The sequence below is a fragment of the Neovison vison genome, chromosome 2 (genome assembly GCF_020171115.1).
Source record: "Neovison vison isolate M4711 chromosome 2, ASM_NN_V1, whole genome shotgun sequence".
Taxonomy (NCBI): Eukaryota; Metazoa; Chordata; class Mammalia; order Carnivora; family Mustelidae; genus Neogale; species Neogale vison.
The window spans coordinates 193949897-193966790 of NC_058092.1; the positions used below are offsets into that span (position 1 = coordinate 193949897).

General features: G+C 44.9%; 1 protein-coding gene across 13 annotated transcripts in view; it reads left to right on the forward strand.

Annotated features, from left to right (window-relative positions):
• The first annotated feature begins 12467 nt into the window (after positions 1-12467).
• Positions 12468-16894, forward strand: part of NRG3 (neuregulin 3) — a 1054218-nt gene continuing 1049791 nt past the window's right edge. For all 13 annotated transcript variants that reach the window (XM_044239944.1, XM_044239952.1, XM_044239946.1 and 10 more), the window contains exon 1: positions 12468-13296. In XM_044239944.1, coding sequence (XP_044095879.1) covers positions 12468-13296 — 829 coding nt within the window. The remainder of the gene's footprint in view (positions 13297-16894) is intronic.

A 16894-nucleotide genomic window follows, 5' to 3' on the forward strand; every position in this document is an offset into this window, starting at 1 on the left:
TACTTTTTAATTCAAGATTTTTTATTTGAGGGGCGCCTGGGCCCAGGGTCCTGGGATGGAGCCCCGTATCTAGCTCTCTGCTCAGCGGGGAGCCTGCTCCGCCCCCCAACCCATCACTCTCTGCCTGCCTCTCTGCCTACTTGTGATCTGTCAAATAAATAAATAAATAAAATCTTTTAAAAATAGAATTTTTATTTGATTCTTCTCTATCATTTATTTTTCTTTACTGATATTCTCTATTTAGTGAGACATCAATCTCTACTGTCCTTTAGTTCTTTAGACATGGTTTCCCTTATGTCTTTGAACATATCTAAAATAACTCATTGAAAGTCTTTGTCTAGGAAGTCTAACACCTGGGCTTCCTAAAGAACAGTGTCTTTTGCTTGCATTTTTCCTAAGTATGAGTCATACCTTGTTTCTATGCATGTCTTATAATTTTTGGTTGGAACTTTGCATTTAATATAATATAATATAATATAATATACCAACTCTGTAAATCATATTTTTCCCCTTCCCTATGGTTTAGGGTTATTGCTGCTTGTTGTAATAATATTTGTTGCTGTTTATTTGCTTAACTTTTCTGGACTGATTCTATAAAGTTGTATGTGGTCACTGAAGTGTTTGTCAGTTGGCATAGTGATGACGAGTTAATGAGTTCACAAAGGTCTCCTTAAACCTCTGAAAAAACCAGTCTCGTCATCTTTGTCAAATGATTCGGTGTGTTGAGGGGCATACCTGTTCTGGTAATTTGTAACACTGCCTTCACCTCACTTCCTACTTATACAGAGCCTCAAGGTCTACCACAGATGAAAACTTAGAGCCTTATCTGGTCTTCTCTGAATAGGTGGACAGCCCTGTGTACAGCCCTATTGAGCATGGTCTTTAGTCTGCTGATAAACAATTGATCATGTTTGCACAGGACCCATTTGTCACCCATTCATTACATTCATTATTTCAACCCCACTGACCAAGCCACCAACACTAATAGACAGGACTGGAAACATGGCTACTAAAGACACGAGCTTAAAAATCCCTGGCCCCAGCAGCACTGAGAGGAGTGGAAAGGATTCCACAAAAGATCCAAAAGCAAAGTGTTTTGGTCTAAATGAAGGCAATCTAAGACAAAGTCAGGATCAAAATCTGTCTTTTTACTTCCTCCCCAGATCCTTAGGGCAAAGAATGACAGTGGAGACAGGACTTCTTCTTCTTCTTGATAAACTCATCCAAGGCAACAGTTTTCAAGGAAGGGCCTAGACCCTACTCCTGGGTATGTATATACAAGAGATGAATTATCATCTGTTGGGAGAGAAGTACCCAGCTAGAACTAAAGAATAAAACCCAACACAAATTATTAAATTTATTAAAAATTTTTTTCTACATTTCAGTTTGAAAATCTTTTAAAGAATGAAATTCATATATCCTCTGTATCATCTAATAGAAAGTTACCATTGTAAATAGTAACTTTTCACTAATCACATCCATTGATAGTACTTGAGTGCTTCTTAAGATATCACAATGTTTTAAAATTGGCAATATATATTTACATTTGTTTTCCATTTTAGCATCATAATCATCCTAGAGTCAGGCAGAGCTTCCCCCATTTTATGGACCAGTATAACTGAGAAGCAGAGTCTCATAAAATTATTGGAGTAGTAAGGATCCCAGTCTCTGCTGCCTAACTATTTGTTCAGTGCATTTTCCACTGCTCACATCCTCAATCACATGAAAGAGTACAAAATTTACTAGTTACAGTATCGGCTCTACCCATTGCTTTGTGGACATGTATTTATCTAAACCCATCAAATATTTGATACCAGTGTTTTCAGGAATGATATGTGACCTTTGGCTTAGATTAACCAAAGTTTTTGCAACTCCGTTTAAGGCTTCTTTGAAAGCCCAGTGTGGGGAACCAACTTTGATGTGCAGCGTTCTCCTTCTTCAGGATAACACTTCTGACACCATGTCTGGAGACAAAAGAGGGAATAACCTCATGATGTTCCATCTTGTCTCTCTCTCTCTCTCTTACATAACACACACATTTTTAAAATTAAAATGAAGGAAAGAAGGAAGGAAGAAACGGGCATTTTTCTGAAGGGAAAGGCAATTGCTTGGAGAATTTGAATGATGCAGGTTTTTCTGAAAGCTTTAAAGATGAAAGGTATCACTTTTTACCCATTAGCCTGTACAATGATGAGATCCTGAGTATACTTTGCTACTTCAAAGGGTCACTGGAATACAGCTTCCAGGAAAGACTGTTTGAAAGTTTTGGGGTGTGTGTGTGTTGTGAAGGAAGTGTAGTCCCCTCCAGGGCCTTCCTTCAATACCCTTGTAGATTACTACCAATGTTAGTGTTCACATGCTTTTTGATGTAACTTCTAAATCTTTCTGGGTACCACTTGTAAATTCTAATATAGGACATGAAGTATTTTCCATCATTCTTCAAGCCTGGTGGAATTTCTAGAGGTTAGACTAGGGCTCTGTCCTCTTGCTTACATATTATACATATATAGTACCTCTCTGATCTGATAAGGTACGGGTGCCATTTGGACGTTCACATTCAGAAAATTAATCACGCATTGCCTTAAGAGCTATCTTGCTACTCAGCCAGCTGTCCAGAGAAGTCAGATGTGTGCCATGAAGAACCGTTAGGGATGCTAATTGTAAGTTGACTTCTTTAAGAATTCCAGAGAGCGAAAGGACAACAGGCAGAGCTGTGTGTGAGGTAGTAAACTGTGTAATTATTTGCAAATCTGCCTTAAGGCAGAAAGCCACCGATATCTTCTGTTAGGTCTGCTTGCCAGGGGAACACGTCCTCACTAACTGAATATTTCCCGAGGAGATTATTTTTATCTTTATGTCATTCCCAAAGTGATGATTCTGAGATTTTGCCCAATGTTTACTCTAATATTTAAACCATTAACCATAAAGATAATATTTTGGTCTTTAATCTTACCCACTGTAGTTGAAATTATACATTGTTTCCATTTACAGTGATTTAGGGGAGGTCAGAGTTGGGTTGATTTTCTTATTGCAGTCCCTGGTGGAGAGTTGTTCATGAAAGCAACCATCAGTGCTTGGCTGCCATTCTAAACTACTCTTTTCAACTTCTGAAGCAAAGTTGGCTCTCCTCCCATAGTGCAGTGGAAGCCAGTTGGCCTGGTTAGTCTCTCAGGGGGTCAACTTTGCATTTCACAACTCTGAGAAATTCCTTTGGGTAAACAAGCCCAAAGAATGATCTGTTTTCACTTTTTGCCTCTTACTTTGTGTTTGGAATTCAATCATCACTGCTCAGTATATAGTTTTATCCCATCCATGTAATCCCATTCCTAGTCCACCTTAATCCCTTGATACTTAACACAAACTCTGCTCTCATGCCTTCCCTCACTTCGTCACATAAATCAGTACTCACAGACACAGACACACACACAGCCCAGGCCCAAGCATTCACAATTATTGGTCAAGTATGTCAATGTTCAAGAAGTCTATAGTCACAACAGAAGACATTCTCACATTCTTACATCCCAGCATTAACTAAAAACAATGATTTTTGAGAATTTGAATAAAAAAATGGATATTAGTCAAACTCCCAAGAAAGGCAACAAAATCTTTCATATAAGTTTGTGTGTTTTATAAATTATATGGGATCATATCCATGGTTTTAAAGGATTTACTGTGATACAGTTTTATGGCTTCTAAATTCTAAAATACCCTCTGTTAAGCTAACTAGAATTTTAAGGATATTTTGTCAAATTCAGATATGCTTTTTATCTCATCCCTGTGGAGTTCCTGTGCTTTTTCACTGTTTTTTTCCCACAGGTGTTAGAGATTAGGAGACAATTTTACTCCATATTTCCCATGTAAAAAGGAAGCATAAATCTATCAGACCCATTACCACTCTCATTTTAACTAGTAATTATTAGCACATGCACATTCTTAAAATGCTAAAGAGAACTATAAATTTATGTCAACATTGGAGTTGAGCTTTACCTGAAATCTGTGCTCCTATAAAACAATAGTCAAGAAAACCATCCCCACAATTTGGGTTTTCAAAACCCCTTCACCCTTTCATGTTTCAAGAAATGGCTTGCCACCAAGAACCACTCTTCCCCATATGACTTAGACAAGACTCCTTGTAAACTCACGACTCCCATAAGATTTACAGATGACCCCCTTGTTCACCTGTGATGACGCCAAACACAGACCTTTCTTCTTTCTCCTGAACCTGCTTTAAAGGTCATCTATAGACCCTCCAGCCTCTTGCTCTTTATCTCTTGAATGATTACCTAAGACTAGGTCTGTCCGCCTAAAACTAGATAGACGCAAAGATAAACATTTCCTGTTCAGGTGACTAGACTTCATCTAACCGCAAAACAATTTCAACCTTAAATCACTCTTCCTGCCGCCCAGTGACAATCAAAGGCAAACCCATCAGGCTGAGACATTCTGATCTTGGAACTGGGGTGTTCTCCTTACTGCTACTGCCTGGGTAAAATCAGTTTCTATACTTGTTCTCTTTTTTCTTTGGCATCAGTGATGCTGAACATAACTACAACTCTATTCAGATAATTCCAAACAAAACTCCGGAGCCAGTTGATAAGTTCATCATCAAGCAGTGCTAGAGTACTCTTTTTAAAATATTTTCCCCTTTACTGTCTGCATTCAGCTTCAGCACTGCACACAGGCATGGTCACAGACATATATAAACATACGTTTGTAATTTTGTTTAAAATCAGGAATTATCCTCCACCATATGGTAAAAGTTTCAAAGGTAGGATGAAGAGTGGGGTTTTCAAGTCTTCAAAACCCCTTGGAGTATCTATTTCACAAGGGGTAAGCACTGTTAGCCTCCTCGGTTTTAGTTAATATTTTTTTCTAAATAAACTAGATGGTGTTTTCCTTCCTTCTTTCTCAATTTATAAGCACCAAGCAAGTTTTGTCCTCTTGAGATATCCTTTCTTAGAGACAAAACAGATGGGCCAAATCTGCTGTGAGTTATTAATACTTATTCCTGGTAATCTTCTGGGTTTCCTTTTTTTTTTTTTTAAATGTTTCAAGTGTTTATTTAAATTATAATTAGTTAACATACAGTGTAATATTAGTTTCAGGAGTAGAATTTAGTGAGTCATTACTTACATGTAACCCAGTGCTCACCCCAGCAAATTCCCTCTTTAATGCCCATCCCCCATTTAACCCATTCCTCACCAGCCCTCAGTTTGCTCTCTATAGGTAAGAATTGCTTTTATGGTTTGCTTGCCTCTCTCATTCTCTTTTTCTTTCCTATATATTTATCTATTTTATTTCTTAAATTTCACATTTGAGTGAAATCATGTTATTTTTCTTGCTCTGACTTATTTCACTTAGCATAATACACTCTAGCTCCATCCACTTCATTGTAAATGGCAAGAGTTCATTCCTTTTTTTGGTGGAGTAATATTCCCTTGTGTGTGTGCATGTGCATGTATGTATACACATACACATAATTGGCTATTGCTGATTATGCTGCTATAAATATTGGGGTGCATGTCCCCTTTTCAATCAGTATTTGTGTATCCTCTGGGTAAATACCGAATAGTGCAAGTGCTGGTTTGTAGGGTACTTCTCTTTTTAACTTTTTGAAGAACTTCTGTACTGTTTCCAGAGTGGCTGCACCAGTGTTTGCATGAGGAGGTCAAGTAGTGTGTGTGTTGGATGCCACGCAACAGAGGGAATAAATGTACATTTGTCACCTGGGGCGATGGGGCCAGTGCTTCTCCACAATGCTTTTTTGTTTGTCCTGAAGCTTACACACCCCTCCAAGATCCAGCTTGTTGATGGAAACAACACAATGTCAAGCTCCAGTAAATATCTTCGCAAAACTTGTTGGAAAAGATGGGCTCCTAAGAGAATGCGGCACAGAGGCAATTTGCATTTTCATTAAAAAAGAATACTTGTTATTATTTTTGAGCTGCTGACTCCAAATTTCTGCTCTTTCTTCTTTACTAATGACTGTATCTCCAGAATGCATTTCTGGAGCTGATAGAGGAAATGAAAGATATTTTGTGGGACTCTCAAAAACCCTCATAGACTACCATAATCCTCAGCAGAGATTGTGGGGGGGAAATTACTCTACATTCATACTTTTATCTTAATATTCTGTAGATAAAGCAAGAAGGTAGGCTCCCGTTGGGCACGTCAGCTCTTGCGACCGAAGACTTTGGGCGGTTTGCTCCAATGCTGTCTGTGCTCAGGTTTCTGTGAGAAGCTTGTGAGAAAGTTCCCATAGTGCAGACATAAAGTCAACCAGTGGAGAACTGTGGAACATTATCTGAGTGTTTTCTCTCTATAGAGGGTTATGAAAATTTCGTCCCCAAGTCTGAGGGAGCAGAATGTAGAATTTTAGAAAACACGGGCGAGATGAAGCCAAAATGTTATTTATACAAACATGAACTCACAACAACTCTTCCTGAATGTAGCTGTATTAGGTTTCTTACAGATAATGGGGTTTGAGACACAGATTATTTTCTTTTTCTTCCATTACAAGCAAGCATTTCAGGGAACTGGCTTTCTACATTGCATGTCTTCTATACTTGCAATTTAACTTAGACTTAACCTGATCGGGGAGTGTTGAGAAGTATGTGAATTGCTAAATGAAATCTTGTAGTCTGAAGAGGGAGTGAGACAGAACATGCATCTACCAACTTTGTTTCTGAACATGCTGAGAAGACACTTCCTTGGATTCTTCAAAAGCCCCAGATTGTCTATCGTTGGTTGATTGGTGATTTGTCAAAGCAAACTTCCATCTACCCATCCTCCAACTTTTGATCCAACAAAATGATTTTAAAAGAATAGAGTCATATGATGAACTGATCTGAGCAGAATCTACTATCAATGTTTGGGAAAGATACAAGGGCTAAAAAGGCAAACCCTGATGAAGGATCAAAAACTAGATAAGACAAACAGTGGTAACTTTGAGTGCCAAGAGTAAAGTCCCATGTTCATACTCTAAAATACAGGCAGTTTGAATTCAGTGCCAAAAAAACCCAATTAGGTAACATCTCACTATGACACTCAGATCCTTCAACACTGAATTTCCAGGTCATTTTCTACTTCCACTTCTGCTCTGTAGTCATTCTGCATTCCAGCTAGATTCTTAATGCCATAGGGTGTCTTTAGCCTTCTCGGCATGGCAGATGGTTAAACTGCCCTCTGTTGCCATCGTCCACTTTCACCACCTCCTTGTCTGGTGCTTTCTGCCTGCGTGTCTACCCCTCTGAGGCTCTCCTCCCTCTTTCAGTATAAAAAAAAGGCTCTGTGCTTGTCTCCCTCTCGCTTTGAACTCAGAGCACAGGTTCTGTCACAAAAATCTTCGCAGAAATCCTCCCTCCATCGACCACGTGTGGTGCCACCCAATCAGTTCTTAGTTAACCTATTTGAAATTTGGACCTTGTCCTCTGGCAACTCCCTCTGAAATTTCACGTCTACTTTGTCTTAGTGTCTCATCCAAAACTTCAAATTTCACACCTGGTTATTCAATGTTTCCTAATTTGTGGGAGAGCAGTTGGGTGAGATTCTAAATACCTGAACTCCAAGCATTGTTAACAATCATCTTTTTTGACTAGGAGAGCTGCAGCTGGAATTCTTCACCTTTACACTTTGTGTTTTTTGCTCTGTAGAATTTATAAATGTTAGGGTGTGTTTTATTTATGATATTGGAATATAACTCTCAAATCCTTGGAGTCAAGGCGTTGTAAACAGGCAGATCCACCCAGAAAATTTTCTAGTACATTTGGGTGGGCCTTAAATGTAAGATATAAAGCATTTTCAAGAAATAAATAAGATTGCTCCTTGAGCCCTATAAAGAAAACAATCAGTTTGTTTTTTAAAAAGGTCACCATGGTTTACTATGAAATGTGATCATAATAGTAATAGTAATGGACTAAACGAAGACAGACTAAAAAATATGTATTCATGGGAAGGTTAACCTCATTAAACCTTTTTAAAATGTTTTCTCTGAAATGTTTTGAGATACCTTGTTGTCTATAAACATAGCTCTAGTGGATGTTATGAAGACTATTATGATTTTGCAGGCTGGACTGGCTTCTGTGGTAACATAAATATCCAGGAAATGCACACCTAATAAAAGAGAACACAGTATTTCCAGGAGGGTTAGGTCCTCAAGGTCCATGAGGATGACAAATAGATGGGATGTATTGAGACTGAAGAAGAGATAGCCTATATAATCACACCAAAAAGGCATATCCTTTGTGGTGCAAAACAGCACTTCTCATTTTTCTGAGAGAATACATAATTGTGTATTTGGTCTGTTTGCTTATTGTCAGTTTCTCCCACTAAAATGAGTTCTATGAATGTAGGGAGATTCTGTTTTGTTTTCTGTTGTATGTTCAATGTCTGGCACCTAGCTCATGAAAGGTTGATTTAGTCAATGAGCTTAGAAGAAAGGGTGAAAGTATTGGAGGGCAGCTTTTTAGCTCAACACACAGACGTTTGTAATGATGTATACTGTCCGCAGGCTGGGCCAGTAAGTGGTGCTTTCTCTCGAGCTACAGCTGGATCCAGATGACTGCTGGGGTGGGACGTTTTGGAGGATGTCACAGTGGGGGGGGGGTGTTCGGCCACTAAGTTCACTTCTACCCTTGTGGTTCTGAAGATGGGCCTTTGCCGAAGACTTGACAATTGAGGGAGCCCAAGTTGATGACATTGTATTGTGAATGGTGATAGCTAATTGAACTTGGGGTGTCAAAGATTAGGAGTCAGGGATGGCATTGCTACTCACAGCTTCTGTATTTTGGTGGCAACGAAAAGGAAAAACTGAAGTTCAATAAAAATGCTGGCTTGTGGGCAAACGTTAATCAATGGTCATAAATTTTGAGTTTAATGTGTTAGTGGATTACACAGGAGGCATCCAGAAGGTGATTATGTTCAGGCAGAAATGGAACTCAGGAGAGGCTGAGATATGTCATGCCTATTTATTAGAAGAACTCATACCTCTCTCTCCAGGAAGGTATCTGAAAATGTTGCTAAAAACATGCCATGGGGGATGCTTGGGTGGCTCAATGGGTTAAGCATCTGCCCTCAGCTCAGGTCATGATCCCAGGTCCTTGGATCGGGTCCTGCATCGGTCTCCTTGCTCACTGGGGAGCCTGCTTCTACCTCTACCTGCTGCTCCCCCTGCTTGTGTTCACTCTCTTTCTTTCTGGCAAATGAATAAATAAAATCTTTTTTTTTTTTAAAGATGCCATAGGTAGTAGATCATTTAGCTATAGAATTTCATATAATTATCGTAGAATATAGATATTATAGTTTCATTTCACAGATGAGAAAATAGATGCCCAGGGTGACTTCATTGCTTTTCGGGGCCAGAGGTCGAACTTGAATCCTTGTCTTTGGAGCCTGAGCGTGGAGCTATTTCTCCAATGTTCTGCTTCAGGAAACTGAGAGTCACCAAAATGAGACTCCTTATGATGGGACAGACTCCTGGTTGCTCATTGGTAGTGTGAGTGTCCACCACTTGTCCTTGACTCAGCTGTGCCCACACCTCCTCCCTGATTCCAGTTCCAGTGCTTAACCACCTGCTACCAGGAAGCCTCACCATAAAACTGCAAGTTAACGATGGTTGCATCTGCCAGACTTTCTTGGCTGGGCTGGTACAACGTGCTCCCCTATACAAGGCTATCACAGCATTGGGCTTTTTCCTCCTCATCTAGTGATGATCTTCACTGTGAGAGCAGCTAATGGGTAGTCAAGTGCAATGGCTTGGGATCTGGGAGAAAATGAGCTCAACGGGGAACCATGAATAAGTTGTTAAAGCTAAGTGGAAAAGAGAAGTGGAAGGAATTTGGAGAGGCAGCTGAGGGAGGCATTGGGGAGCATGGAGGCAATATGGGGTGAATCCAGTGAGAGTACAGTTTCAGGAGAGCATTTGTCCAGCGGCAGCATTACAACATCCCTTAGTACCCTGATTTACTTCAGTGGGCAAAGAAGGGAGGGATTACAGAAATGCTGGGGGAGCCCATGAACTAGGAGTGTTTTCTGGAAAAGTAATTTCCTGTCTCATATGGCTGACGACAACACCTGCTATACTTTCACAGCATTTTGTGTGAAAGTTGAGTTTTATTTGCTATACAGGAAAGGCTGGCCAGTAACTGCCCAGCACCCGCAGAAGGTAGAGACTGGGTCAATTTTTACTTAACAGGAGTGTGCCTTGGATTGGAAAGCTGAAGGAATATGGATTCAAGCTTTGTGGCTCTCTCTCTCTCTCTCTTTTTCCCATTGCAATTTTTGGAACCATAATTCAGCACTACTGGATTAGGGCACGTTCTATCAAACTAAAAATCAAAAGCTTTCCTATGGGGAAAGTCTCAGTTTTATAGCTGAAAGAGGTGACAGCCGCATTACTGCCATCAAAAATAATTTATTAACTGTGTCTGTGCAAAATACTCTGGTAGGCACCAAATCCCAGGGGATTCCCGTTTCAATGCATCCTCTGCTCTCTGCAGTCTTTTCAGTGTACTGTACTGTTTCGCTCTCCACCTGTGAATAAAATGGATACCTTGAAAACTTCATCTTTGTGGAGACTGTAACAGTACTGGAGAACGCTGGTTCCTGCCTCGGTGCCAATCTTACAGTGCTGGGGAGCTGTACGGGGAAGCTCTTGCCCTCAACTTCTCATTCTCTGAGCTTGTAAATAAACATCTTTTCAGTTTTCACTTTAGACCAGAAAATCTGGGGAGAGTTGACATGCATCATCAGCATAAACCATCCTGATGCTGGCTCTCTAACCCTTCTTCCTTTCTCGCCCAGTCCCCCAGATTCCCAGGCAGGTCCCACACTGCACCTGACATACAGGTGCACCCGCTCCTCTCTACCCAAGGTAAGAAACAAGCAACGCAATTTTGGACACCAACACAAATCTTTCTCGGTTTTGGCTCTCACAATCATTTGTCATGTGACAGGTGTACCTGAGCTTTCATCTACATTTAAAGGCAATACTTTTTTTTTTTTTTTTTTTAAGGTAAGTTATTCTCAATCAGCTTGGAGATATCTGCCAGGTGTAAATGCACGAAGGTCGTCTGCTTCACCAGCATCTCTCTGAGGAACTCGTCGGAAAGGTGGCTCTCCATCGAGCACCCGCCATCAGGCTGGGGAGTGCACAGATACCCTCCCACGAGCACAGGCCCAGCTCCCTCGCCCCGCAGCGTCCGTCTGACCCCGCCGAATCCGCTCGGGAGACGGGCTCACGATCGGTCGGGAGCTGCTTTTGCCACACGCTTCCAAGTGGGGGTTTGCTTGGATCATTTATTTCTCCTGTGCACATTAAGAAACCACCATTAGGTGCTGGTGGGAGGCGCCACTCTGCCTGAAGCCCAGCCCGTCCACGGCTGCTCTGCGCACACCGCACCCGCCCGGCTGCCAGAGCTCGCCTGGAGCCATCTCCGGCCGCGGTCCGCGTCGCCTCGAATCCTCGACGCGGTTTCCCGCTTCACCTCCCCAAGCGTGACCCGGCAGCCGGGGAGCGACTTCGATTCCTCTGTGGGGAGTGCGGCTCCCTCCGCGGCGGGTCCGACAGCACCCGCCGCGGACGCCCCGTGCGCCCCCGGCCCCGGGCTCGCGGCGGCGGCGCCGTAGCTCGCTGGAGTTTGACTCTCGGGCGGCGGCGGCGCGGAGCCGCAGGCGAGGCGAGCCCGGCCGCTCGCCCTCCGCGCTGCGCTCGGATTGGTCTCTCTCAGAGAGTGCTGGCCGAGGGTTGGCTGCGGGCCGGCTGAAGAACAGGTGCACCTTATCGCCCGGGCTCGCGGAGCAGCAGCCGAAGAACGCGGCGCGCCGGGCCGGGCGAACGGCGGCGGCGGCCAGGTCGGCCCCCTGTGTCGGAATGCGGCTCTCCGGCGCCCGACATCCTACGGCCAGCCGGCTCAGCCTCTGAACGCGGCTCGAGGCCCGGCGGCGGCGCGGGCGGGCGCCCCGGGGAGCGGGCCGGGCGCGGCGCCCCGAGGATGCCGGCGCGGCTGGAGCGCATGCAGGCGGCGGGCAGCGGCGGCAGCGGCAGCAGCGGCGGCGGCGGCAGCGGCAGCAACAGCAGCAGCAGCAGCAGCGGCGGCAGCAGCAGTAGCAGCAGCAGCAGGAGCGGGGCCCCGGCGCGCAGGAGGCCGCTTGGCGGGCTGCAGACGCGCCCAGCCGCTCCCTGACCGGCCGGCGGCGCCGGGGGCCCGTCTCGCCCCTCTTCCGCGCTCCTCGCCGCCCCCTCCCCGGTCCGCGTCCCCTCCCCCGCTCCTCTCCTCCCCGCCCGCCGCCCGCCTCTCGGGGGGAGGGGCGTGGGGGCAGGGAGCCGATTTGCATGCGGCCGCCGCGGCCGCTGCCTGCGCCCGAACCCGCCGCCGCCGCCGCCGGAGCCCGCGCCCGCGCCCGGCCCGCGCGGCCCCATGCCTCTGGCGCGGCCCTCGGGGGGGCGAAGGTGAAGACCGGCTCCTAGGATGAGTGAAGGTGCGGCCGCTGCCTCGCCACCTGGAGCCGCTTCGGCAGCCGCCGCCTCGGCCGAGGAGGGCACCGCGGCGGCTGCGGCGGCGGCAGCGGCGGGCGGGGGCCCGGACGGCGGCGGCGAAGGGGCGGCCGAGCCCCCCCGGGAGTTACGCTGTAGCGACTGCATCGTGTGGAACCGGCAGCAGACGTGGCTGTGCGTGGTGCCTCTGTTCATCGGCTTCATCGGCCTGGGGCTCAGCCTCATGCTCCTCAAATGGATCGTGGTGGGCTCCGTCAAGGAATACGTGCCCACCGACCTGGTGGACTCCAAGGGGATGGGCCAGGACCCCTTCTTCCTCTCCAAGCCCAGCTCCTTCCCCAAGGCCATGGAGACCACCACCACCACTACTTCTACTGCGTCCCCCGCCACCCCCTCCGCCGGCGGTGCCGCCTCTTCCAGGACGCCCAACCGGATTAGCACCCGCCTGACGACCATCACGCGGGCGCCCACTCGCTTTCCCGGGCATCGGGTGCCTATCCGGGCCAGCCCGCGCTCCACCACCGCACGGAACACTGCGGCCCCCCCGACGGTCCTGTCCACCACAGCCCCCTTCTTCAGTAGCAGCACGCCGGGCTCCCGACCCCCGGTGCCAGGAACCCCCAGTACCCAGGCAATGCCATCCTGGCCCACTGCGGCATACGCTACCTCCTCCTACCTTCATGATTCTACTCCGTCCTGGACCCTGTCTCCCTTTCAGGATGCTGCCACCACCTCTTCCTCCTCTTCGTCTTCCTCCTCCTCTACCACCACGACGCCAGAAACTACCACCAGCCCCAAATTTCGTAAGTATACACTGGGTCTGAACTCTGATTTACTACTGAGTTTCCGTTTTACCCTCCTCTTGTCTTTTCCCCTCCGCCGCTGGTCTTCTAGCATCCTCCACCCCTCACCCCCATTCCAGGTTGGAGCATTGAATGAGATAAAGTGGCCGCAAGGGAGGAAAAAGGTGCGGGTCTGTTCTGGGTCTGTGTGCGGGGTGGGGGTGGGGGCTGTAGGAAGCGGAGAGAGATTGTCAAGCTTCACCTGGCCTACTTAAGTGGGTCCCAAACGAGAACCGATCTCATAATTCCCTTCAAAGGGTTAACGCGAGCGCGATCTCTTGCTCACTGCAGACCTGCTGGAGAGCTCCGGGATCCGGTTCCTATTGAGAGGTGGGGGAGGCGGGTGGGAGTTGGGAGTGGGGAGTGGGGGTGGGAGGATAGGAAGGGCCTTCCCCCAAACACTGAGCCCTTTCCCCGCCGGTGGGAAGGAGTGAAAGAAAAGCACATGCAAATTGACGGACGATAAACCACAAAGGGAAGTTATGTCCGTGTGGGTGTGTGTGGGGTGGGGGGGAAGGAATGATTTGATGGAGATGTTGATAGAATGAAACTGTAGACTTACAGCAGCTCTGACCCGGGCAGGGACCAGGAAGGGTTAATTAGAAGCCATTGGGGGAGGTAGGGAAGCGAGGCGATCCTTGGCGTAGGGCTAAAGCGATTATCCCCCCTCCTCCTCCCCACCTCTCCACCTGCCCGGCCCTTCCTGGGTGTAGAGATTGATTCTGTGGCCGCCCAGAGTGAGTTAAGTAGGGGGTGATAGGAAGGGAGCCCTGCTGAGCTACCGCCTTTAGAGTCCTGACGGAGGAGGAGTTTTTTAGCCCTGTCAAGCATTTGCTTTTGTTCCTTTCCCAAAGGTGGGGTGTGAAACCTCATCTCCCCTCCTTCTGTGCCTGAAAAATAAAAGGGGGATTGGACCGAGTTCTCTACACTCAAGGGGGAGAACGTCCAAATCCTTTGAAACAGGTCACTCTGTAAATGAATGTATCATCTTCAGCCTGGGTGGGATTGCTGCCAGTACTGGCCAGTTTACCCCAAAGAGTGATAGATTTCTACGTATTTGTATAGGTGGTGTATATTTTCTGTATATCTTTACAAATGTTTTTTGTGACTACTTGACCTACCTCCCCCCACCCCCACCTTCTCTTATTCTAAGGAAATGTTGGGAAGCTTCTGAATCTGACTATTGATCAGGATATAGGAAACAGTTTGCAATCTCTGAAGGTTATTTAGGACAAACCCCCAGCCTGCCAGTTCAAGTTCTGTGCAAGCCTGTTCTCCAAAACTGTCTTTACCTTGTATTTCTGTTTTGAGCTATAACATCTGGAGAGGAAAGGAAGAGGGCTCATCATTAACTCTTCAGTAGGAACCCCTGGCTTGCTTTCAGTCATCTGGTGATTTTTCATTTCTCTGATCTTTGGTCTTATTAACCTGGCTGTTATTTAACCCTGGAAACTTAAAAAAAAAAATTTTAGTATATTTATGGGTAAGGTCCAGGAGAGAAATTCCTTAATGCCTTAACTTTGGGGGGAAAAAATAAAAAGAAATTGGGAGTCAGGGAGAAGAGGGGAAGGAGGGAATCTGCCACAAACCAGAATGGCAGTCAAACCCAGTAACTTGCTGCTTCCCTCTCCTTTGGCTGAAGCCGTCATTTTTTTGAGAGCACATTTTCTCAGGAGGAGTTCAGAGGCTTCTCTCAGCAAATCTAGCTTGAGTTTTGTGGAGGATAAAGGGGGTGCAATTGTATGTATGTTTGGACATATTCAGTGGTTTGAAAATATATGAGTGTCTATCCTGATGACCTCAGATTTTTTATCTTTTGATGCAATTGATACGAATAATGGAGTGTGGGTGTACTTAACTGTATGTGTGTGTGTGCGCGCGTATGTGTGGGGGAGTCTTGTACTTGGGGGGGGGGTATTTCATGTTCTTTCTCAATTGATCTCCTTGCGTTCCATTCCGGAGGTCTTTAAAGAAAAGCCCAAGGTAATTATTGCTACCTTTCCATGCTCCTTTTTTACATTCTGTAGAAGGGAATGGCAGCCTGTTTAATAAGTAATGATTATTGACAAGACTCTCAGCCCCAAGGAAAAGGGGTGGGGGGAGAATCTGTAAATGGTGTCAATGTTCACTTAGACATATAGGCAGCATTTGTTTTATGCGTATCTGAGGTCCACCTCTTGCTCTTTTTTAAATCTTCAGCAAGGAGTCGAATTAAGGGATGAAACACAAGTATGCAAATCCAATAGAAACTGACCTGGTTTGCATATATCAACAACGGAAATTTTAATGAGGGAAAGATTATGCAGTTTCCATAAAGGATGAATTTAAATAGTTAGGTTTATATGGTAATTTAAAGAAAAGATAGTTTAATTATTATTATTATTTTTTGTCCAAGATTGTCCAAGGATGATTAACAAAAGGATATAAAGATTTCATTTGAGGGATTCTTAGCACTGCCACTGTGGGCTGAAGAATGGCCTGAATATCTTGCATGTTATTTTTCACTTGTTTTGGTGTGTTACTAAAGTTCCCAGGAGAGAAATTCCCCTTTTTCCTAGTTTCTACCATCAGATTTAGTAGATTTTTTTGTTTTCATCTTCTCTCTTTTTTGGGGGGTTTCTTTCTCATCTTCTTCTTTAAATGAAAGACATGAATTATGTTGTAGCACCTGAGGACAGCTAAGGATGAGACTCTGTTTTTTTTTTTTTTGTTTTTTTTGGTTTTTTTTCCGAGATTAAGCCACTAATTCCTTAATGGCCAGGTCTTTGCTCTTGAATTGAACATCTCAGGGTTTACAGAATGAATGTCTTTGTGTTTGTCTTAGGTCAGTAAGAAGGATCTGTATCTGTAAAGGCAGCACAGCTCTTTGGAGGAAGAGAGGCTGGTGCACTCTTGAATAAACACACTTTCTGATGGGTAATAGGCAAAACAAAAGTTAATTTTGTTATGCGGGAGACTCAGTTTAGAAGACTCTTTCTAATTTTCTGTTCGTTTAAAGACAGAGATTGAATTTAAAAGGAAGGAGGGGGAAGGGCTTGAAATTGACTATGTTCTTGTCCTCTTCCAACCTTTAGACACTGAGCTGGATCAAAACTTTCTTCCACGTTACTGGGATCTCTTGGGTTCCCAGTTAGCTGCCCACAACTTGCTTTAGCTTCAGATGTTTTAGAAGCAAATATCTTGAACGTATGGCCACCAGATTATTTCACCAACAACCTCATTGAAGTATCTTGCCTCTGAGAATGTAGATTAGTTCAGTTTTTCCAAGAGAAAGGAAGGTTTACTCTAGGCGGGAGAGGAATAATGATTTTGACCCGTTTACAAATAGCATTTTATAACACATTGAGTTGTAGTTTCCAACTTGAAACTCACATGCAGAGTGTTGGCAGTGCCCCTCTGGATTGTTACTTTACTCAGCCAGAAACCCTGTTTTAACAGTTCAAAGTTAAGAGTCATTGGGTAAATTCAGAAACTGAAGACAAGAGAAAAGAGCCACTTGTAATTGGTTAGTTTTAGGCCCCTATTTGGAAAGTATATATTTAATTATAATAAGTAAGAC